General features: G+C 43.3%; 1 protein-coding gene across 1 annotated transcript in view; it reads right to left on the bottom strand.

Moving 5' to 3' along the window:
• Positions 1–25,481, bottom strand: part of SFMBT2 (Scm-like with four mbt domains 2) — a 264,497-nt gene that overhangs the window by 56,433 nt on the left and 182,583 nt on the right. The window contains exons 9-10 of the mRNA XM_011974950.1: positions 20,292–20,374; positions 13,140–13,266 (exon numbers count right to left, since the gene is read on the bottom strand). Of these exons, the coding sequence (XP_011830340.1) occupies positions 13,140–13,266; positions 20,292–20,374 (210 nt within the window). The remainder of the gene's footprint in view (positions 1–13,139; positions 13,267–20,291; positions 20,375–25,481) is intronic.

The raw sequence follows: 25,481 nt of genomic DNA, 5'->3' as shown, positions 1-25,481 counted from the left end.
GAAGGAAGGAAGGAAGGAAGGAAGGAAGGAAGGAAGGAAGGAAGGAAGGGAGGGAGGGAGGAAGGGAGGAAGGGAGGAAGGGAGGGAGGAAGGGAGGAAGGGAGGAAGGGAGGAAGGGAGGGAGGAAGGGAGGAAGGGAGGAAGGGAAAGAAAATAACGCGGTGAGTCCCATTACTATCCATGTCATCTCATGACATCTGAAGAATTTTGAATCACATCCTCCCTCCCCACCAAAACCGTAACTTCATGAAGCTAAATACCAACAACCAAACACAAAATGGTCCTAAATCTGGTGCGAGCTCCACCAGTTCTGACTTTTCATCATCAAGTAGACATGGTGAAGATGGAGTATGTTAGTTGCTAAATGTGGGGTTCCAATTTAGAGTTAAGCCAATATATTGGTGTATCTCAGGTGCTCTGAACATGGACAGCAGGTGCTTATACACACATACTATCATTGTCATTCATCATTTTGAACTTTTGATTGGTTCCCAAATCAATTATCACGATTGTCAGTCTTTTTAAATGTTTAATTCCCCTATAATTTAAAGAATATAGAATTTAAAGGAATGCTAGGAGGTTTATAGGGTTTATTTTTGAACAACGTTAAATAAATAGACATCGTTTCTTTCTAATATTATAAGACTTGACCAATATTTAACCTAATTGCTAAAGGAATCAAACAAGAAAGAATATGTTCAAAACAGACAAAACGTAAAGAAACTCTCCCCAGAGGCATCCAATGTGGAAATGCCTCTGCCTGTCCTGAAGGGTGTGGGACTGATTCTCCAGAGTCCAACAAAGTGGGTCCCTGGACAGGTTCCCGATACACAAGGTCATTTTCTCCTCTGCAGACCCAAAAAGCACTTGTTTCTCAGCTACTCAAAAATTTTGCTAACAGGTTAGATTCATCTACTAAATACATTTATATTTCCAGATTTGTGTTTAGCTACAAATAAGATTTTCAAGTTCATTAAAAGTAGTACTTCAAAAGGAAGCATAAAAGTAACTTTATATTGGGAGGCTGAGGTGGGTGGATCACTTGAGGTCAGGAGTTCAAGACCAGCCTGCCCAATATGGCAAAACCCCGTCTACTAAAAATACAAAAAATTAGCTGGGCGTGGTGGGGGTGCCTGTAATCCCAGCTACTTGGGAGGCTGAGGCAGGAGACTCACTTGAACTTGGGAGGTGGAGGTTACAGTGCGCTGAGATCATGCCACTACACTCTAGCCTGGGCAATAAAAGTGAAACTCCGTCTCAAGAAAAAAAAACCCCAAAAAAACTAACTATATGGCTTATACCTTCCTAAATTACGACTTTCATCTTCCAATGTTCTGCTAGTTCAAACATCACATCGTATTATGGCTTTAATATATATACTTCAGTACAATGTATACATTAGTACATAGGTAGGTCCGTCTTTACCATACTTTAGAATCCTTTGATCAAGTTTCCCATCCAATTAAACAAGTATTTATGAGGTCACATGTGTCTATTGAATAAGAACTGATGGAAAAGTCAGTTATCTATCACCCGGGAAAGTGTTCCTGACCCTGAACAAATCCCATTCCAAATAATGGGTACCAACTCTTCATTTCCCTTTACCAAGCTTATGAATCTACATTTATCTGGCTGGATTCAGACAACCATCTTTTAAAACAAACTAATTATTTTCCAAGATAGGAGACCCAAGAGCATGTCAAATAGTCCATTGAAAGAATGTCCACAATGCTCCTCCTTGATTATTTGAGGACTGCCAAAAGTACATAGGCAAAGGTGAATGTTCCACTTAAGACGTGTATGATTTTATAGAAAAATCCTGACGCGTCGCTTCTCGGCCTTTTGGCTAAGATCAAGCAAAAAATCCCCAACACACAACACAAGACCATGCTCAGTCTCTCGACTTTGCCTAAGCTGCATCCGGTCAGCATGGATTCTACTTGTTTATTTTTATCCAGAACCTTCGTCTCAAAGACCATGAGGAAGCTGAATTCCCCATCTATGGGAAAGCACTTAAGTAAATCTGGGTACATCCATGTGAGGGAATATTCTGCAGCTATAAAAAAGAATCAGACACCTCTTAATATACTCATACACACAGATCTGCAAGATGCATTGCCGAGTATAAAACGCAGGATGCTGAACACTGTGCATATATAGTATGCTACCATCTGTTTAAAAGGGGGAGATAACATATATCCGTATGTGCATAAAATAAATCTGGAAGGAATGCAAAATGCTAACCCAGTGGGCGTCCACAGGGAAAGGAACCAGGTGGCTGGAGGCCGGGGGCACAGGAGTGGAGGGAGAATCTGACCCAGGATACACCTTTATGATTTTTTGGCCTTTGTGAATGAGTTCCCTATTTTACAACCAAGGCCTCCGCAATCACCACCATTGTAACAACACAACCAAAGATACCCGGAGAAGAAAGCAGGACTCTCATACATAAATACGGTATTGCCGCAGAGGTCAGATTAATGAGGAGCCAATTACCATAAAGGAAAACAAAACTAAACAGCAATCAACATTTCGCTTTCTAAGAGAACAAAGACGTTCCGTACTCACACACTAAATTCATAAGAACACAGATTTCTGAGAATCTCTTTGGAACCTTAAAAGAGTTCTGCAACTTACTACCCCCTTGTCCCTGGTTCAGCAGAATGCAGAGGTCCACCTGCCGCTCTCACTGCAACCGCACCCCGGCTCCACCCAGCCGATGACACAGGGGACTGTAATCGAGGCAGTGACCTACGCTACCCAGAGCCCTGGGATGAAAAAGCAGATGCTTATGGCTTGGGAGGACACCTGTGTGTCTTCCTAGGAATACAATTCTATCAGACTCCTAAAATTATGTGATTACTTCACTCCCAGCGAGTCATAGGAGAAAGCACGAGCATGCATGAGCTTGTGGTGAGAGATACCACAGGGCTGCAGAGGTAAGAGGGACCCAGGGCGAGGGAGGCTACAAGCCCACCGCGAGGAGGCAAATGCATTCCTCCTCCTTCAGGAAGAAAATCAGAACAACTGCTTCCGCTCAGTTAAAGGCTGGAATAAGAAGGAAAAGAAGCATTTAAGGGAACACCTTGCCTAAGAAATGTCCCTACTGAAAGTTAAAGGGCTCGGCAAATGCTGACAGGCTCCAGTGTGAGATGAACAGACAAAATATCGGCAGAACGCAAAGCCGGTGTGAGTGCCCACAAGCAAGACCTGGATGCTGGAAGCCCCACCTGCCCTCCGGGCCTGTTCCCTTAAAAGATGCCTATCAAGAAGCCCAGTGTGCAGATCCTCCCTGGGTCAGCTCTGGAGCCGAAGGCCTGGGAAAACAAAAACAAAAAAAATGGTGGGCGGGATCAAGGTGTCATAGGAAACAGGCTGAAGGAAACAACAGAAATGGGATTAGACAGCTATGTGGGGAGAGGGCGGCGGGCGAGGAAAGAGAGAGGAGGGAGACCCACACAGTAGTAAACGCAGTGCTTACTCCAGTCCAAGCGTTCAATCCTCACAACAACCCTAAGAGATAGGGGGTATTTTCATCCCCATTTCAGAGATCAGTAAACTGAGGCGCAGGAAGAAGTCAAGCAGCCGGTAAGTGGTGGCTGAAGGATTTAAACCTGGGCAGTCCAGCTCCAGAGCCTTAGAGAGCACCTGGGGTAGGCGGCTATCCTTCTCCTTCCTCGTTTTTATTTCTTGGGGGGTATGTGTCTAGCATCTGTCTCCCTCTGGCTAGGGCCCCATACAGTTTTTGCAGAATTCCCACCATGTAGTAGCTGTTGCCTGCTGCTACAGGAGAAGCCAGGTCAACCCTGGACCTGCAGGCAGATGAGGGCAGGCTCGGGACCCCTTCAGTGAAACGTGCTCACCGAGAAGTCACAAGCATCACAGGGGCAGCTGGAAAACCTGAACTTTGCTGTGGTTCCTGCTGCAGAGCCTTCTGGAGAGGCGATTCCCCGGCCTCTGGTCAACAGTCTTCCCAAATCATTCCCAACAGACTTACGACAGCCAGAGCCAGTTCTGCTGCTGGCCTCCAAAACCTAACAGAGCACCAGCCTTCCAAACAAACACATGCGGCGGGGTTAAACGCCTCTTCCCCGAGACAGCTCCTGCGGGTCGCCTGCTCCAACTGCCTGGAAAATACTGTTCCTGTATTCTCAGCGGCTGAAGCAGCTTCTCCCACTAAGGTTTCATACAGGCCATGCTTCTTCTTTTTTAAGGTTTTAAAACCACCCACCCTGGCTTGAAATGTAATTATTTTCACATTTACATGTTCCCTTGTTTCAGTTTTGCAAGTATCTCCAAAATGCATATGAACCACCTGACCTTTTTGCCAGTTACGGAAAAATTTAAGGGCTGTGCTCTGCAGCTGGTCTCCTAAACATACCAGGTGGGCTCAGACCGGTTTCTCTGAATCACACCATGCCTTCCCCATCTGACCTACTGGAGTGCTTTACAAACTCTAGGCTGCATGAGAAACATCTGCGGAGGGAGACTTTGCAAATGCAGATTCCCAGAGACACTGCTACGGGACTCGGAGGCACTAGGTCTGGGAGAAATGTGCATGCTAATAGGACCCCGTTGACTTGGATGTGGAGGGCAGTTTGCTGGAACTCGGTCATCAGTCATAGAGACAAACCTGTCAAGGAGTTTCTGAATTTTAGCTTCCAGCATAAAAGATCTCACTGTCCCCAAATCCCGTTGGCCAAACAGCAGTTCTTAAAGGACTGCTGTATCTTAAATCGCTATTTCGTTCAGAAATACACGTTTTATTTCTTCCTCGTATCTACTCAGCAAATGCTGAGCGAGCAAAGTGCACAGGACTGGCTGTAAAAACATGGTACTTTTTGTCAGGCGCACGGGGAGGAGCAGAGCCCTGTGGAACGGTGCCCAGCACCAATAACCAAATCAGGAGGCTTGCAGACCTGAGTGCTCCTTTTGGCTGGATCACAGGCTCCTGCAGGTGGCAAATCTGAAGAGAAAAGTGCTGCCTAATAATAATATCAGCAATCTCCACTTACTGCGCAACGACTACTACGAGCTAACCATGACTCTTACACTGTTGATGTTCGTCCACTCGCCACCATCCTATGAGAGACTCTATCACTAGCTCTTTTATACAGCTGTACAAATAAAAAAGATTTTACACTCAGAAAGTACCAAGTTCACACAACCTGGACGCATATGTGCCTACAGAGGATGGGTTGCTGAGTGGCATGTTATGGAATTTAGTCTCTACTTGATAGCAAAGACTTGGAACCAAGCCAAATGCCCATCAGTGATAGACTGGATAAAGAAACCGTGGCACATATACACCATGGAATACTATGCAGCCATAAAAAAGAATGAGTTCATGTCCTTTGCAGGGACATGGATGAAGCTGGAAACCATCATCCTCAGCAAACTAACACAGGAACAGAAAACCAAACACTGCATGTTATCACTCATAAGTGGGAGCTGAACAACGAGAACACATGGACACAGGGAGGGGAACATCACACACTGGGGTCTGTCAGGGGGTGGGGGTAACGGAAGGGAGAGCATTAGGACAAATACTTAATACATGCGGGGCTTAAAACCTAGAGGACAGGTTGACAGGTGCAGCAAACCACCATGGCACATGTATACCTATGTAACAAACCTGCACGTTCTGCACATGTATCCCAGAACTTAAAGTAAAATTAAAAAATTAAAAAAAAAAAAAGAAACACAGACCTACTGTGTATTAGGAGGAAGGCAATGCCTGTATTTTACAGAAATAGCCTCAAAGCCCTGTGAAGAGGGCAGAGAGAGCAGGTAGGAGGCGGCTGAAATCACACAGCCAGGGAGGGCCTGAGTGCAATGTGGGGGCCGGAAGAGGCCAGGCGGAGGCCTGGACTGAAGTGACTCATGGGTTGTGGGGGGCAGTGGGAGGGCAGGAATTACTGTAGAGTTTCTAACTTTGAGGACGCCGTGGCTTCCGACTTGGGTGAATAACGGCGTCATTCGTCAGGCAGGACGCTCACGGAGAAGAGCAGAGACAGGTTCTGCTGGATCTGCCGGTTCTGCCAGTGAGTTCTGTTCTGGAAACGCTGCTGCCACGTGGAGATGTTTTGCAGGGGATAGAAAGGGAGTTGTGAGTGTGATGCCACGGGCGCGGGCACGGGCGCTCAGATCCGCGTGTGACGCCACGGGCGCGGGCGCTCAGATCCGCGTGTGATGCCATGGGCGCGGGCGCTCAGATCCGTGTGTGATGCCATGGGCGCAGGCGGTCAGATCCGTGTGCACAGCATGACCATCTGAGGCCACAGAGAAAGACAAGGCCCTGCTAGGCACAGACGGCTGAAAAACAGGACTGGGGGGACTCTAACCTCCACATCGGAGAAAAGCAGAGTGAAGGAGAGGCCACGAAAAGTCATCTGGGGAGGAGCTGATGGTGGGAAGGGAGCCCTGCCACCCCAGGACTTCGCAGAAGATGGAGGAGACAGAGGAGCAACCGAGGAAGGACAAGCACTGCCACGAGGAAACGAGTGGGAATGTCCAGACACAGAAGTCACCAAGGGTGGTAGAAACATACTAAAAATAAAACATCACGAGTAAAAAGCAAGAAACAACCAACCAAAGCAGGAGATGGAGAATATACGCGATCCCTCTTAACAAAAGGTTGAGAAAACGTCCAGCATCTTCCGGCCACCACTCCTATGAACACAAGCCACTGTAGCAGGTGAAGAGAGGGCAGTGGCCCCGCCAGGTTCGGGAACTTCCCCTGTGGGTTGCTGTGCTGTGTCCCTGCCTTGGAGGCTGGGTACAAATGAAGCAAGTGGAGAAGGAAAGGCCAGTGTAACAGCATGAGTTCAGAGAACCATCCCACCTCCACCAACGGGCTGAGACCCAGTCAGATAAATGGGAAGACGCCATCAGACAATTCCAGAGTGATGCATTTCTTAAGATGGGCAAAGGAGAGATTAGATTTATTCCTGAGCTATCACTGCTTCTTGTGTTTAAATACCTATGAGGAAATTCTACAGACTTATGGGATCCCCACACTGCTCCCCAAACACACTTGGGGAAATCAGTAACCGCACACGTATCGGACCTGCCTTGCACGTAAGTGCTGTGCTTGTCAGTGTGGAATGTGAAGTTCATGGTACAAGGAGGCAATTCCTGAACTCCAAAATCTTACTGTCCAAAGCTGTACACAGCACAGATTCCTAGCTTGATACCTGTAGGGTGTGTTTTGTCATTATTTATTTTTTCCACCCATTCAAAGCACAAAAACACTAAACGCAGATTCCCTGCCTGTTTTAATTTATAACGGGGCTCCCCAATTCAAAACTGGGTTTTGTTATTCGCATTCTAAAGCTCTCTTCAACAATTTCTGCAGTGGAAACAACTGAAAGAGCGAAATAACTCAGAAGTAAGGAAGTCTGCTTGTCTTCCTAACTCTTGTGACATGAAAGGCATTTCTGCCTCAACTAAAAGGCTAAAATAGTACTGGGGAAGAGAGGGCTGATCACATTCCTTCTAAATAGAAGGAAAAGTGTATGAATCATGATGAGGACAAAAACAGAGAAAATAAGCTGGGCATGGTGGCTCACACCTGTAATCCCAGCACTTTGGGAGGCCAAGGTGGGCAGATCACTTGAGCCCAGGAGTTTGAGAACACCCTGGGCAACAGAGTGGGACTCCCATCTCTACTAAAAATACAAAAGAAACTAGTCAGGTGTGGTGACACGTGCCTGAAATCGCAGATATTCAAGAGGCTGAGGTGGAAGGATCATTTGAAGAGTTTGAGGCTGCAGTGAGATGTGATTGCACCACCACACTCCAGTCTGGATGACAGAGCAAGACCCTGTCTCAAAACAACACAAAAATATACAGAACATCTTCCAAGTGTTTCCTATGGTCTTGAACCTGTTTTAGGTGATCTCCATAGATTAATGAATGTTGCAATCAGGGGTTGTTTTATCCAACCAAGTACATGGGGGCTCCAGGGCACTGCTCTGCTCAACCAAGCACTGGAATCCCTCCCTAGGCAATCTGACCCTGGGTTCACCTGCACGGCTCATATCCATGGAGGCAGGGCCCCGCAGAGGCAGCACAGAACCCCGCAGGGAGGAAAGTCTGCTGCAGGTGCCAGAGGGCGGCTGGCCGATGTCTGACTCAACTTCATAGACATACAAAGGGCCTGACCTGCTTCCCTCCTCTCTCCCTGCTCTGTTTGGCTTGAGGGTCTACTAGGGATGCCCCCCTCCACGCATCAAACACAGCAGACAAACTCGCTGGGCGGTATAGACCCCCGTGGGATTGTCTGATCATCCCAGCCACCAGGAGCAGCTCAGTGCCTAAGACTTGAGCACATTCCAGGGAACAGGTCCATCACAGTCTCTCTCTGGCTCCTGAGAATTTCCTCTTCGTTCTCTCTACTGGTAAATTCTTCCTAGAAACTCTGCTAACTGCTTTAATGCAAACTAAGCCCCTGCCATAAGTAATACCATGATTGCCATTTTAGAAATGGGGAAACCAGGGCTTAAGTAATGTGCTTAAGGCCACAGGGTCACCAGGGGCCTGCGTTCACACCTGGCACTGCCTGGCTCCAAATCGCCATGACTGCAGCTGACCCCGCTCCCATCGCAGACCCCAGATCATGGTGACTGATATGGTTTGGTGTGTCCCCACCCAAATCTCACCTTGAATTACAGCTCCCCAAATTCCCATGTGGTGTGGGAGGGGCCTGCTGGGAGATCACTGAATCATGGGGGCAGCTTGCCCATGCTGATCTTGTGGTAGTGAATAAGTCTCACAAGATCTGTGGTTTTAGAAGGGGTTTCCCTTTTCACTTGGCCTCATTCTCTCTTGCCGCCGCCATGTAAGGCGTGATTTTCAGCTTCTGCCATCATTGTGAGGCCTGTCCAGCCATGTGGAACTGTGACTCCATTAAATCTGTTTTTCTCACCAGTCTTGGGTATGTCTTTATCAGCAGCATGAAAACAGACTAATACAGTGACTCATGTGACTACCGAGCTAGCCTGCTGTTCCTCCTCGCCAGTGCCCCAGCTGGCTAGTGCCCCGTTTGCTTCTAAAAGTCTCCTCATTTAAGCAAAGTTTGTGGTCACCATCCCCACACATCTTGTAGCCTCTGATGAGGGCCTCAGTGTCAAAATTCCCGCCACTTCCTATGCCTCCTCAGCTGGGATCTCCATCCGTATCTTAAAATGCAACTGTCGCTCTTCAAAACTGCCTCCTTCCAAACCTGTTCTTCCTCCTCTGTGTCCCCAGTCCTTTTAATGTGTCCCTGGGGACACTTCCAAGGAAGCCAAGGAAGCAGAACCAGCCCCACTATCAACTAACTCTTCAGTCCTCCATTAACCACAAGCCACCTACATCTTAATATTCTTGCCAATAGGTGGCCAGGTCTATGAGGACCAAAAAGACAGGATGGCAAATTATGATGAAAGTAGATAAACATAAAGCATTACGATTGATAATAAATCTTGTAAAAGGCCATTTTCAGATAAATCCAGCATGATTTGACTCATGTGAGGTACCTAAAGTCATCAACTTCATAGAGACCGGAAGGAGGATGGTGCTGGTCAGGGGCTAAGGAGGGGAGGCAGACTTTAATGGGGAGAGAGTTTCAGTTTTGCAAGATGAAAAATATTCCGGAGATGGATGGTGGTGATGGGTATATAACAGGGCAAATAAACTTTAGGCCACTGAACTGTATAATTTACAATGACTGAAGTGGTTAACTTGATGTTACATATATTTTAAAACCATTTTTAAAGATGAAATTTTTTTCAATAAAATATTTCAATGAAACCACCCAAAAGTTCTTGTCAATCTGTTGCATTATTTGCTAAACATGAGCTAGAAATCTACCAGGTCTCATTTGAAGTACAATGTAAGTGGTGCATGTATATATATTTAGCCAGGTGTCCAGGAAAAATAATTCTGAGAAAGAAGACTCCAAAAAAGACGCTAAGGAAGACAACGCAGGCATGTGAACCTTCTTCTGGGCTAAAGAGCTAGGACAGCACACAGAACTGCTGGACCAATGTATTTGTCCCATAAAAAAAAGGACCAGAAATGAATAGAAAGTCACTTAGTTTGTGGAAAAGCAGAGCTGTGAGTGTGGGAGCCAGTGTGTGCGGCCACAATACTGGAGACCTAAGACTGAAAGTAACTTGTATTATATGAACAATATTCACAGTTACAGGCATGATGACCTGCAGCAGAACACTGACCTAGGAGAAGGCACGGCCTCCTTTCCAGAACTGGCCCCATCATCATCAATCATCCTTGCTAACTACCCGTGGTTTCTGAGAGCTTAAGATTCTTTTCAAATATGCACTTAAAATGATATTACATTAATCTCATATATTTTATTCATTGCTCCCTCTTCAACAACAGCCCCTTTAGAGACATGCAAAGAATGAATCAACTTCAAGGGAAGTCAGATATTAACTAGAAAGAATCATTTTAATTACCTAAAAGTGGTCAATCAGTCTAGTGTTGAAAAGACTTCAAATCAATTTAATGCATGAAAATAACGAATAAAATTGCTACAAAGTACTTTATAAATTTAAAGTGCCAAATAAATGGCCTATAATCGGAATAATCATCATTAGATAAAAAAATTTAACAGCCACAAAGTGACCATGATGAATCTCCATCATTTTATCCCCAACATGGAGGAAAGGAAACATCAGATAGATAAAACTGAAATAATGAGAGCTAAGTGCCATTAAGCTGTCACTTTGAAAGGTCGGTGCTCAGTAAGAGCCAAAATCAAAACCAAAACCAAAACAATTCAAGCAAGACCCAGGAAACTGACTGGAATTTTACTTTATTTGTATGCCATATCGTTTGTAAGTGATGAAAAAGACGCATGATTTTGAGTAATAACTATAGGTAATATCCTATACAACAGAAAATACTCAACAGACTGTTTACAAACCCTTTTTTTTTTTTTTTTGAGACGGAGTCTGGCTCTGTCGCCCAGGCTGGGGTGCAGCGGCACAATCTCGGCTCACTGCAAGCTCCGCCTCCCGGGTTCGCACCATTGTGCTGCCTCAGCCTCCCGAGTAGCTGGGACTACAGGCGCTCGCCACCTCGCCCGGCTAATTTTTTTTTGTATTTTTAGTAAAGACGGGGTTTCACCGTGTTAGCCAGGATGGTCTCGATCTCCCAACCTCGTGGTCCACCCACCTCGGCCTCCCAAAGTGCTGGGATTACAGGCGTGAGCCACCACACCTGGCTACAAACACTTCTTAGAACAATGAATCAGGTCTGGAAAAACGGTCAATGTGTATTTTCTGATGTGTTTCCTAACACTAACTAGTTTCCATTACTACTCAGTGAAAACACGCCGGGGAATAAGGAAAAGATCTGACAGGAGCTGACTTCTATTTCTTTGCGAGAAAATCAAAAATCTGTGTTCAAAGAGAACAGGCCAAAGAAGAAAACACTGCCCCAAACGTTACAGATACACTAAATGTTGTCCATCACTCTTTTTTAAGACGTGGGAAGCCGTAGGGTCTGGTGAATGAAGCAACAGAGAAAATGTCAAGAGCAATGGAACTGAACCTCAGGCGGATCTTAATGGCTTAGCTAGCTTCTCCACCTATAAAAATCAGGGCACTCTTACTGCTGTTTGTGTTAGGTAATTAACAGCCATAAAGCATGCTGAAAGTAGAAACTGCTCAATAAATAATGACTGCCAAAGAATTTTAACCATAATGTGCTAAGTAATAAGGATAAAACATGGGCTTTTAACTTGACCATTTTTGTTTTCAAATAATGCAAACAAGAGTCCGATCTCATGAAGATGGCTCAGCATAGTGTTACATAGCAAGTTAAATTTAGTCACTACAAAGTACAGAAGGAATCTTGCTTCTCCAAGAGCGGTTCACCCAACTCTAGGTGGAGCTGTGAAAATAAAGCCATGTTCTATTCTTGTAAGCTACAGACGTGTTACCACGTTGCCTGTGTCTATACTTTCGTTAACTCCAGACAGAGGTCGTTCTACTCGAAAACCCACTAAGCAATCAACTTTTTGGGAATCTCTATGTACTTCACATTGATTTTGGAACCCTAAACTTCAGTAACATTTTAAACAATTTTCTGGGAATTGGCAACACAATGATGTCAGCCACAACGACTGCTTTCTACATTTCCAATTCCTTGTACTACAATATGTATGAGATTGTAGGCCTAAGACCTTGGCAGGCATTTTATAGATTCATAGTGAGGAAATAAAAATGGAGATCTTAGTATCAATTCTGTGATTTTCCTTTTAAACTTTTTATTCCAAGCGTGATATTGAGTAAGTCGTAAGATTTAAACTATGAACTAGGAGAGCTAACTTAAACTATGAACTAGGAGAGCTAACTTTGTTTTACTATTCATATCTATTCATTTTTGCATATATACCTGAAACAACTACTGAGTATTATGAAATCCTATGAAAAAAATTCCAAAGAATTATAAATCACAGAAAGATGGGAAAGCCTTGGAGATCAAATCCATTGTAATTATTTCTCACTGAAAACACACTACCTGCAAAATATGGTTTTCTACTTAAATATAAAGTCTGATCAGGATTCTGTTCACAAAATGCAGCATTCTGTGGATTTTCTTATACCTGTAAATATGCTATAGCTATAAAGGGTAGTTTCAACATCACTGAACAAAGAAGCCTAAATTCTGTTTATTAGACATTTGGGGAGAAAGTCATCCTCCAGGTACTATTTTGAGGAGGAACTGAACATCTACATCAAATTAAAGGATATTACTACATTAAAATACAAATGTACAATTTTGTCCTCATAATAACCAAGACCTGGAATCCCGGTTTTAGTGACTCACATTAATTTAATTGTGACATTTGCTTTTCTAATCATAGATGTAAAAAGACCACTGTGTTCCAAACATAATTATCTTGCCAGCATCTCATTGCATGAAATTATTAGTTAAGATGAGAGCCTCTGAATAAATTCATATTTGATTAGTTTCACTTATTTAAGAACCCGGAATAATTTAAGATCTGTTTAAATGAAAGAGAACTAAGGCGCCTTCTGAGAAGGGCTGCATTCCTCCACACGTTGCCATTTCGACAAACTCTACAGTCCCCCCAGCGACTGCTACCCCCAGCGAGTACGTACCTTCCAGGTGAAGCCACATCAGCCGCCCCTTCACACTCACAACGGAGGCCACACACAGTTCTCCTGGATTCCTGGGGTTCACAGCTTCAAGTTTCATGTTCTTTGTGAAACCTCGACTGAACGATGTCTGCAAGAGAAATGGGACCAACACTGAACCAGTGCTGATGCAGCAGGACGAAGCTGGGCAGATGAAGAAAGAGAAAGAAATGCGTGCACATGCATCTCACATCAACAAGACAGGCTCACGTACGTGTTTGTCCTTCCCACCGTTCATGAAGAACCAGGTGGTCTTCATTTTTGTTTCCCAGAAATTAGAACTATGCCTAGCACATAGTAGGTGCCTAATAATATTTGTTAAACGAGTGAGAGTATGAATTCATTCTCCTTCCAGTTCCATATGCACCCTTCCTTCTATGGGATCACTGAAGTATACACCATTTCCTCCACCTTCCTATACCCATTGATAACAGTTCAAGTGGGTTCACGGAGTTTCCATCCGGCATCATTTTCCTTTAAAGGAAATGGGAAGAATATCCTTTAGAAATTTTCATAGTAAAAGGCCGGGTGCGGTGGCTCACACCCATAACCCCAGCACTTTAGGAGGCTGAGGCAGGTGGATCACTTGAGGTCAGGAGTTCAAGACCCGTCTGGCTAACATGATGAAACTCCAACTCTACTAAAATACAATAATTAGCTGAGCGTGGTGGCGCATGCCTGTAATCCCAGCTACTTGGGAGGGTGAGGCAGGAGACTCACTTGAACCCGGGAGGCAGAGGTTGCAGTGAGCTGAGATCTCGCCACTGCACTCCAGCCTGGGCAACAGAGTGAGACCCCGTTTCAAATGGGAAAAAAAAAAAAGATTTTTTTCGTAATAGTGTAGGTCTTTTTGATGATGAATTCTTGTGGTTTTACTTGAAATTATATTTATTTTCCTTTGTTCTTTTTGTTCATTGCTAATTTTGTTCATCGCTATTATTTATTGCTTTTTATTTATTGTTATCTTTTTAAGATCACTGTAAACATTTTTACATAGAGTAAAATTCAGTCTTTTGGGTATACTGTTCTCTGAGTGTAGGGCTGTGAGACCAGCGCATTTCATTATGCAGCTATAACCACAATCAACACACAGAACCATTCCTTCACCCCCAAAATACCCTTGTACTGGGGTCCTTTGGTAATTAGTCCCTCCAAAGCACTCAATTCCTGGCAAACACCAATCTGTTTTCTGTTCTTACAATTTCCTTTATATTTCTTCATATTCTCATTATGAGAAAATTTTCCTTTATATCTATAGTTCTTAAACTTTAGGATCAGAATCCCCGTTTTATTCTGTAAGACTCACACTATCTTGTAGTCTTTTGAGTCTGGCTTCTTTCACTTAGCATAATACACTGAGATTCATCCACGCTATTACATGAAATGGAAGTTTGTCCTGCTCTCTTGCTGAGTAGTTTGTACAGATGCACTGTAGCTTATCTATATCCACTTACCAGTTAAAGGACATTTGAGTTGTTTTCAGTGATTGTGATTAAACCAGCTGTAAACATTCTGGTACAACTTTTCATCTAAACATAAGTACATTAATCTGCTCAGGTTGCTGTGGCAAAATACCACAGACTGTGAAGTTTAAGCAACAAAAATTTATTTTCTCATGGTCCTGGAGGCTGGAAGTCAGAGATCAGGGTGTCAGCAGGGCTGGCTTCTTTGGAGGCCTCTCTCCTTGACTTGCAGATATTGTCTTCTCCCTGTGTCCTCATGTGGTCATGCCTCTGTGTGTATTGAGCAGTTTCTACTTTCCGCATGCTTTATGGCTGTTAATTACCTAACACAAACAGCAGTAAGAGTGTCCTGATTTTTATAGGTGGAGAAACTAGCCAAGCCATTAAGATCTGCCTGGGATTCAATCCCCATCTTCTTCATCTTCTTTTTTTTTTTTTAGACAGGGTCTCATTTTGTCACCCAGGCTTGAGTACAGTGGCATGATCTCGGCTCACTGCAACCTCTGCCTCCTGGGTTCAAGCCATTATCCTGCCTCAGCATCCTGAGTAGATGGGACTATAGGAATGCCCCACCACGCCCAACTAATTTTTTTTGTATTTTTAGTAGAGCTGGGATTTCACCATGTTGGCCAGGCTGATCTTGAACTCCTGATATCAAGTGATCTGCCCACGTCGGCCTCCCAAAGTTCTGGGATTACAGTTGTGAACCACTGAGCCTGGCTCCCTCTTTTCTTATGAGGACGTCAGTGACACTGGATGAGGGTCCACCCATAGGACCTCATTTTATTTTAATCACTTCTTTAAAAACTGTATCTCCAAAGATACTCACATGCTGAGGTATTGAGGGTTACGATTTGAACATATGAATCTGGGGGAGGCACAATTCAACCCATGCCATTAAGTCTGCCTTTCTCTAGAGATGGGGCTGCTAGACCATATAGTAAATGAATGTTTAACTTTCTAAGAAGCTGCCAAAATGTTTGCCAAAGTTACTACAGCATCTTGCATTCCTATGACCAGTGTATGAGAGTTTTAGTTGCTACACATCCTCATCAGCACCTGGTATTGCCAGTTTTTCCAAATCCAGCCATTGTAATAGGTATCTAGCGGTGTCTCATGGTGGTATTAGCTTGCATTTGCCCTGCTGACTACTGATGCTGAGCATGCTTTCTCGTGTTTTTCTGTCATCCATACATCTTCTTTGGTGAAATGTCTTTTTTTATTCTTATTCAGCCACCTCTTCTGGGTCTTCAATTCTACATGATAATTGTCCCTCAGATCCTGAGATTCCATTTGTCCTTCATTTCCTTGTCCATCTTCTTCTGTTTTACAGACAAAATAATTTCTATCTTCAAGGTCATGGACTCTTTCCTCTATCTTCCCGATTAAGCTAATCCAATAAATTTGTTTATTTCAAATATTGTATTTTTGGGTTCTAGAATCTCTCTTTTTTACAGTTTCTACTTCTTCTCTGGGACTTCCTATATTTTCATTCATTAGAGAATATTTTCCTTTATATCTACAGTTCTTAAATTGTAGGATCAGAATCCTCTTGAAAATTTTTTAAAAATGTAAATTTCTGGGCTTCTCCCCGAAGTTTTGATTCAGTCGATTGGAGGTGGAGCCAGAGAATGTGTATTTCTGAAAAGTGCCCGGGTGATACTGAGGCTGCTGGTCTCAGGCCCACCCTTTAAGGACCACTGCTTTACATCACACTTAGTTATAATAGGGGCTTGAAAATACTTGTCTGTTAATTCCAATATCTGGGTCATGATGGGTTTAGTCTATGCTTGGCTTAGTCTATGCTGATTGTCTTTTCTACTGATAATGAGGCTGATTTTCCCATTTCTTCTTTTCTATTGGGAATGAGGCTGATTTTCCCATTTGTCTTGAGCAATGTGGGAATTAAAGAGTGGATATTTTAAACGTTATGTTGTGGCTAGTCTGGATTATGTTATATTCCTATCAAGAATGTCGACTTTTCTATTTTAGCAAGTTATCACCTTGGTTGGACTGAAACTACAGACTCTGTTTCTTGAGAAGCAGCTCAAATCTCAATTGAGTTCACCTCTCCTAGGCTGCTTGGAGTCTTCCTGGCACCTACATGATTCAGGGATCACCACAAAAACCTAGACAGAATTTACACATAGAATCTGGGGTTTCCAATCCTGGTTTTCCACTGTCTGAGTCTCCCCTCACTTTCCAGGATCTGTGGTTGCCCAAATTTTGTAATGTGGTTCATCAGGCCAGAGAGACCATGAATTTTACATCACTCTCTAAGTTATCCCACATGTTGTCAACTGTGGCTGCCCTCAGGCTAACAGTCTGAAAAAAATGGGACAATTCCCCCATGCTGTTTCCTTCTTCCAGTCTCCTGTTTTCCTGCCTGCTTTTGTTCACGTTCCACTACCCTTAAATAGTCGTTTTTGGTCCTGTGTCCAGACCTTAGAGCTGCTCTACATGCAGAAGGGTCAAGTTCAGTATGAGCTTACTCAGTCAATACTGAAAATATTATTTTAAAATAAACATAAAATTTTCCCAAATTGCCAACTACTATAAATTATCATCAGCCATGTTACAACACTATAGGTCTATATACTTATGGATACTGAGATAAACAGGCTCCTATAAGGAACAGAGACTACTTCTTTTTCTGACTTATGGAAAGAAATCAAGGTAATTCACATTTACATGTCTTTTTCTAAAACTTAATTTGAAAAATACAATTATATCTTTATGTAACCTGAAAAAAAGTGATCCAATGCATGTTAAGAAATCAACTGGCTCCATGCCTTTACATTTCTTTGGAAATAGGAAGCAAAGATCTTCTAGGTGGGTTATTTGTTTCTGTAAGTTACCTGGTCTCACCCACAGCTATTATGGATTGAACTTCCTTCTGAAAATACAATTCCGTCGGCCGCTTGAAAAACCTCTAAGTAAGTTAAAATGCATTTATCCTTCTTAACAAGGGAAAGCTACAACCACATAACCTATTTTCATTTCAATCCACCACTCGAGGGTAATTTATAAAGGATCAATAGCAAAACTGTTACGTGTGAGTTTATTTACCAAGCATTTTACTGTGTCGATCCCTTTCATAACAGCCTCCGTTAAACATCCCTGGGGAAATGTCTTCCACATATCCAATTCCACACTAGCTCTCCTCTAATACACAGGAGATGTGTGATTAAAAAATGAAGTCGTAACGTGCATTCCATTAAAGAGCACTCGCAGCAAGCTAACCAACTCAGCAAAGCACCGCCAATGCAGTGCATACGTCAACAATCCTCTCTATTACATAAACGGAGTGCCAGAAACGACGGCATTCCTACGGAACATGCCTGCAGATTCATCCAAACAGACAGCAACTTGGTGGCCAAATCCTGAAGGCTCAGAAGCCACCTGGGAATGTGGTGACTTACTCTACCACTCAAAGCCATGTGGACAACTCCTGGCTGTGAATGGAAACACAGGACTGATAAAAAGAAGCTTTAGTGGGACTATGTTGCCATAGAAGAAATCACTCTTTAAATACAGAATGAAAGAGAGAGAGAATGATTTGGGAAAAGAATATTTCTCTTTGTACCTTGTCAGGTACAAAGCACAATCTCAAAAGGGTTTTAGGGTGCTATAAGATGTTTCTGCGACCCTAAATGAAAGCAGACAAGCCAGCAGATTCTGTGACTGCGACATCAATACGATGAGAAGTCAAGACAGCACAGGACATCAAAGCTTTCAGAGTTAACCAGCTGCAGTCCTCATGGGGGCATGGTTATGCAGCCAGCCCTGTCACCTAAACACACACCACTCGGTTCTTCAAGATACGGAGAAACTGCTCTTGTGCAAAGGCAACATCATTTGGTGGCAATCCTGGGGAGAGCCAGGACTGGGAACCACAAATGGGAACCACAAATTCTATGTGTAAATTCTGCCTAGATTTTTTTTACTGTTCCCTGGATCATGCAGGTGCCAGGCAGACTCCAAGCAGCCCAGATAAGGGGAGAACTCAGCTGAGATTTGAGCTGCTTCTCAAGGTCGTTCAATCACAGAAGGATCCTTGATTTCCAACCTTGCTGCTGACGTGCTTCTGTATTTACAGGTACCAACTGACCCAATCATCAACGTACTGAACCCTACAAACTCTGATGCTGACTTGAGCTCGCTTTTGAACTCCCTATTCAGCCACCCCTTTCTCGCTTCATTTTTCATATTGTTATGTCTAGAGCGCAAAGACAGGTGCAGCAGCAATGAACCGGCAAGCTCCAGGAGCACATGCTCAGCAAAGTCTCTGACCAGCCAGGGCTGTGCACTGTCGTTACAGATCTCAATTAAGAGGAGACTATCCTCTTTTTGTCTTAACGTAAATTAACTCTCCTAACTAAAAGTGCATTGAACACAGTAGACTATACATTTAAGCCTAATTCTTAAAACAGAGATAATTGATATCTCTACTCATAGTTCCTGGGGTTGAAGAATTATTGATAATTTTGTAAACTACAGTCACGTACTGCATGGTGACGTTTCGGTCAATGACGAACTGCGTATACAATGGTGGTCCCATGTGATTATATGGTTGTACCACGTAACCTAGGCTATGTGGTATAAGCTATACCATCCAGGCCGTGGATGAATCTCAAAGCTGTATGTAGCACAGGCTATACCATCTAGGCCTGTGTAGGTACAAGGTACACTCTATGACATTCACACAACAATGAAGTGGCCTGATGATGCGTTTCTCAGAACATACTCCCATCATTAAGCAATGCATGACTGTAGTTTATAAAATGACCTCCTATACCTCTGTAAGTATACGCACGTGCACAAACACTCATTGCTACTTTATGTGTCACAAAAATCCTATTACTATGTTCCAATAAGCTCTGTATGAACCAGGTAGTTGCTTAAAGTTAGCAAAGCACAGAAGTCACTAGCACCTTACAGGACATCAAAGAAAGCATTAAAGCCATCAACATAAGTAAGACTGCATTTTAAGACTAGGCCTCAGCAGCAAACACTCTCCTATCAGTGGGCTCATGGATAAGATGCTACACAGCAAGTGCTCCTCTAACAGGGGCACAGATGGCCAGCTGTCCACCAAAATGTGTCCTCTTCGCTCCAGAGTCCAGAATCACAGCTGGGCAGCAAGCCCAGGCAGGACCCACTTACTGGCCTCACCTGTGACATGGTACAGCCAAGCAACGAGCTCCCACCAGTAGAAAGCAAAGAGCAGTAACATACACTGCTATCAGGCTGCAGTATTTAGAGCTAGTGATACCTTCTCCTTCATCTCTTTTCCTTCTTCCGGCTAGGTTACTCACCAAGATGAGAACCACCTATTAATCAGGAAAACCCTGGATTCTTCCGTAAGTGAGACTTGGCCATCACCTTTTGAGAGTGATGAGAACGTGCATCACCTGGAAGTTGCACGTTCCAGCAACTGTGCATTTATTAGTCAATTTGTTAGCACAGACCACATCACCCTAGCAATTTACACAACCTGAAAGCAGAGCTTTCCAAAAACTACAGACATTTTGTAGTTCTCCAGTGCACAGTAATACTCCAACCTTGCTTCATCAATACAAAGCAAGTTATAAAACTCATGGTAAACAAGATCTATGATTTTTAAAAATTAGGTAAGAGAGAAGCTTCTTACATTTCTGAAGCAGAAGGGAGGAGCTTCCTGCGCCCCATGCTGCTTGTGATAATCTGCCCAGTCGAAGTCCTGGCCAGAGTAACCTGGGAATGAAAAAACACAGAGAAAACAGCGTACATTAAGCAAAATTCCAGACAGATGAGCAAAATCAGAAGGGGTGTAAGTTTAGGCCCCCGAAACATAATGTCCTTTGATGCCTAACAGCACTTCAGATTCCATAAGCTCAGATGAAATATTTTGGATAAATTAAAGTACTAAACACAGGTAAACCATCGTTACCGTAACACGGTATCTGAAGCCAGGTGAGGAAGGGTGGAACTTACCTATGGCGGCACCAGCCAGTGGGGGAATTTGCCATAAGGGAACTACCTATGGCGGCGCCAGCCAGTGGGGGAATTTGCCATAAGGGGGAAGAGCTGAGCCGGGATATGACATAAAACACACTCTCACCACTCACTGTGCAGAAGTAGACAATGACATCTCCCTTATGGGAAGCCTGAGTTCATGGGAGCTTACTTTTCAGTGTCTTTATGGAAAACATGAGATTTTACTGGGGAAAAAAAAAAAACAAAAAAACCGTGCCAGGGACGACTTTTTAAAAAGTAACAGAAGATAGAGAAGAGAGCAATAAAGAGTAGAGGGTTTGGAGAGAAAGCTCCCAGAGAAATGAGGGAAGGGGAGGAAGGCAAACATTGCCCTGACTTGCTAAGACTGAAGGAACATGAGAATTGTGGGACGCAGCCCTCTGCTGCAAAGCTCTGGGGGCAGTTTGGATATACTGAGAGAGGCATCTGAACAACAACTCTTCATATACGTTGAATGTAACCAAATACAGATCCTACTAAAGTGGCTTTTTTCTTTCTTTCTTTATAGTCACTTCATTTTGTAGCAGGGGTGGAAGATGCAACTACATAAATGTCCATCCTGACCATGGCAAGACAGGAGAAAAGGTGAGAGAAGAGAGGCCTGAATTATACCTAAGAAACGCATAACCCAGGGAGGAAAATGCCTCTTAATGGGAGTCTCATCGGCACAAAAACAAACCAATGGACAGGCAAGGAAAAAGGAGTGAGGTGTCAAAACCTTCCTGTAAACAAGCAAAGGAAAAACACAGCCCAACTGTGATTCGCTGACGTGGGTAAATGCCCCTAGTGTCTTCATTGACGGTGTTCTCTGTTGGCTGAAATCTACATGAAGTAAATCTCTAAGGGATTTCTTATGTTTTTTAATCCAAATCCCCCAGTTTCTTTTCCCCATATTGTCACAGATTCTATGAGTGCAGATTCATTTATGATAAGGACTTTTAGTTACTAAGTCAGATGCAGAGGGACTACGGAAATTCTTTATTAAGGAAACTCAAGATACTGAAGATACTGATTGCCTCTACTTGCATTCCCAAGCAAAAAAATTGGAATTATTTTCATTAAGCAAGCTCAATATATCCTACTTTTTGTCTTTTGAGACAAAGTCTTGCTCTGTCGCCCAGGCTGGAGTGCAGTGGCATGATCTTGGCTCACTGCAACCTCTGCGTCCCAGGTTCAAGCAATTCTCCTGCCTCAGCTTCCTGAGTAGCTGGGACTACAGACGCCTGCCACCATGTCTGGCTAATTTTTATATTTTTCGTAGAGACAAGATTTCACTATATTGGCCGGGCTGGTCTCGAGCTCCTGACCTTGTGATCCACCCGCCTTGGCATCCCAAAGTGCTGAATTACAGACGTGAGCCACCCTGCCAAGCCCTTTTTTTTTTTTTTTTTTAAAGATGGGAAGGGTGACAGTTAACCAAAAAAGCAGCAGCTGTGCTTCTCAGGTACCAGAGACTGACCCATGACCTTCCCATATCCCGTTGACCGTCAGTGGCAGGTCCCCTTCTTTCTTAAGATAGCTGTTTCATTCTATAAAGACTGAAAATTCTTTCCAGCCACTTTCAAAGAAGCTCTTCGAGTTCTTCCACCTGCCCTTTCTCCTGCCCTTCTCTCCAAAGCTCTCCTCCAGCTAAATGGTTCTTGCATCAGAGGTTTCTGGACAGGACCAAAGTCGACTTTCTTCTGAACCTTTTTAAACACAACAGAACACATCTCACAAACAAGGTAATGTAATGTGAGTTTCTCTACAACTAAGAAAACCTTCCACTCTGAGTGTAGTTTCTCTGGAGCTGTCTGGATCAAAGCCTCGCATTACTGTAGAAGAATTAGCCTCAAGACACACCAAACGGAGAAGTTTCCTAACAGGACAAAGGGCCTGGAACTGGAGAAGAGGGTATCCAGGTTTAAGACCCAGCTCTCCCAGTAATGGGATGGAGCCAGGAAAAAGTAGATTAAATCTTCTGTGCCCCACTTTCCTCATCCACAAATTCACAAATTAAAAAGAAAAGCAGTTGGGCGCGGTGGCTCACACCCGTAATCCCAGCACTTTGGAAGGCTGAGGCAGGTGGATCACGAGGCCAGGAGTTTTGAGACCAGCCTGACCAACATCGTGAAACCTCATCTCTACTACAAATACAAAAATTAGGCAGATGTGGTGGTGTGCGCCTGTAATCCCAGCTACTCAGAAGGCTGAGGCAGGAGAATTGCTTGAACCTGCGAGGCAGAGGTTGATGTGCGCTGACATCACACCACTGCACTCCAACCTGGGCAACAGAGCAAGACTCTGTCTCTCAAAAAACGAAATAAAAATAAATAAAATAAGGTAAATAAAGAGAAAAGCTTTTAGATCCCTCTGCCGTTGCATTCTGATTCAGAGCCACCATTACTAATTATTTTACTGTTGCTACTAAGGATTTTTTCCCCCAACTCTCCGTGGTTAATTCCCTTCTCTACTCCTAAAAGAAAAGTGTAATGTGACTGGATGATGAGCAGTTACCTAACAAGGCATTCCTCTAAGAAGACCTCATGACTCCATCTGTGAAGCTACATCTCTGTAACACAATGATCTCATCTGTCTGGGGTTTTGGAAGATAGACTTTGTTAAAGTCAAGATCTCCTTCTGTTCCACTATCTCTTCCTGGACCTCTGCTATTTCCTGAGTTAATTTTAAGAGTGAAGAAAACCTGAAGAGATCACTGGGGTGGGGAGGAGGGAAATGAGAGGAAACTATATAGAAAAATAGCAAAGCATTTTCTGATACAGCCCGGCATGTGGGTAATCTTTATGGTCCATATATGTTCAGATAAAACTTTCCAACCTGGAAGTCACCGCTATTCCCTACACAGAGACGTTAAGCTGGGCTTTCTATAATTAACTTCTAATGAGCTTCAACCCATTTTATAAAATGTCATGCCCCATGTTTTCTTGGACCTACATTCAAGCCTTCTAGCTATTCATCCAGTCCTCCACACTTTGTCTATGGAGAGCCATTTCTAATCTGATAATTTCTAGATAAAATCAAGTCTTGCTGGGTACGTCCTAAGCAACAGTTAATTATTCTGCCCCTAGAACATGCTCATTTCCTTGACATTCCAACAACTTAGACTCCTCCTTCCCCTCCTCCTCCTCTTCGGGACCTTTACTCACTTCATCCCTTCAAATTCTTCTCCTTTGGGCTGATAATGAGCTCTCTTTGTAAGGCAGTTTTGTGACAGCTCAGAAAATAACTGCGACATAAAAACAAATTGCTGTGGATGGTATAATAGAGACGACAGGGTCAATTATACTCATTAATCAACAAAGACAGAACAAGAAGTACTAAGGCTTAACTGTGGAAAGGAAAACATGCTTTAAACCTGGAGGGAGGGAGGAAAATAGCAGAGGGGAGAAGAAAATGAGAGGAAATAAAACCCCTTAGGCAATTAAAATTTGCAGCAAGCTTCCCTGAGAGACTGCTGAACCACAACCATTAGATTTATTTAAGCTTTTATTAGTGTTTATTCTGAATGAAGTTTCAACCCTTACAGGTCCAAAAGGGAAGAGGTTGATGACCCATTTCCCTTGGATACATATTAATTGACATAAAACAGCTCTATTTGCACACATCATTATTGGCAGTGCAAGTGGACAATTCTTTGGAAAAACTATTTGGCATTAAAAAAACTCCTACCCTTTGACACAACCATTTCACTTCTGGGAACTTATCCCATAAAACTGACCCTAAAAGCCGAAAAAGGTGTTACACAGGAAGACACTTACGGCATTATGATTAGTAACACTGGAGGAAAAAAAATGAAATAACTTTCTGTGCAGTAATAGAAAATGAGATGAGACTTCTCCAAGTCTGTGGAATGCCACGTAGGCATGAAACTGCATGTAGTTTTAAAAAATTCATAAAAATAATTGCTATGGCTTTAGATGAAAAGAGTGCTATAAACATATACAGAATATTAGATTTATATAAAATATGCAAAGATGAAGACCAGAGAAAATGTACAGAAACCCAATAATAAATATTACAATAATTGCTGGGTGGTGGAACTCTTGGCTACTTTCTTCTTTGACCTCTTTGTATTTTCCAAGTTTTCAATAATGATCACAAAATTATTTCATTAATAAAAAAGTATCTGAAAACACAGAATCTTTGCCCTATTTTAAATGATAATTAAGGCATGGTTGATCAATCCAGAGTCCACTCAGCACATGAAATACACCATGACTGCCTCCCCTCAGCCTTCCTCCAGCTTTGCCAGTAGAATCCTGATATCCAGTTCCTGGAGGAAGTGAATCGGGACAATCTTGAGACACTCATGGTGGCCATATGCCCTTTTCAGGAGGCTTAAGATGGGTAGGAGATGGGTTTACAGAAAAAAATTCTCTCTCTAACAACAGAGACATGCAGGAATAAAAACTCCTCTTCTATCCTGGGTGGCTATGAAAAAACATACACAATCTTAATAAAAAATAAAAATAGCAAAGGAATACCATGTTTGCTATCTATCTGGCTGGCAAAATGAAAAGCAACACTAAGAATCCACCATTGTAAAGGCTGTTAGGAAGCAGGTGCTTTTATGTGTCTGTGGTTGGAGTGTAACTTTAAAAACCACTGTAATGTCAATTTGGTAATGTGTCAAAATCCTCAGGCTCCAGCAACTACTGGGAGTACCAGACACACAGCCTGACGCCGATAACACAGTGAGGTAAAAGCAAGAATGGAGGGGCACTCGGAGAGTGAGGAAAGAAAGCTCTGAAGATCTCACCACTGCACAGCAAACAGCTCCATAGAGAGATCTTCCTCACCCCAGAGAATGTTTACTCTATTAAAT

This window comes from Mandrillus leucophaeus, unplaced genomic scaffold (assembly GCF_000951045.1).
Source record: "Mandrillus leucophaeus isolate KB7577 unplaced genomic scaffold, Mleu.le_1.0 Scaffold15, whole genome shotgun sequence".
Lineage (NCBI taxonomy): Eukaryota > Metazoa > Chordata > Mammalia > Primates > Cercopithecidae > Mandrillus > Mandrillus leucophaeus.
Note: the sequence above shows the minus strand (reverse complement) of the source record. Positions and strands in the feature narration are given on the sequence as shown.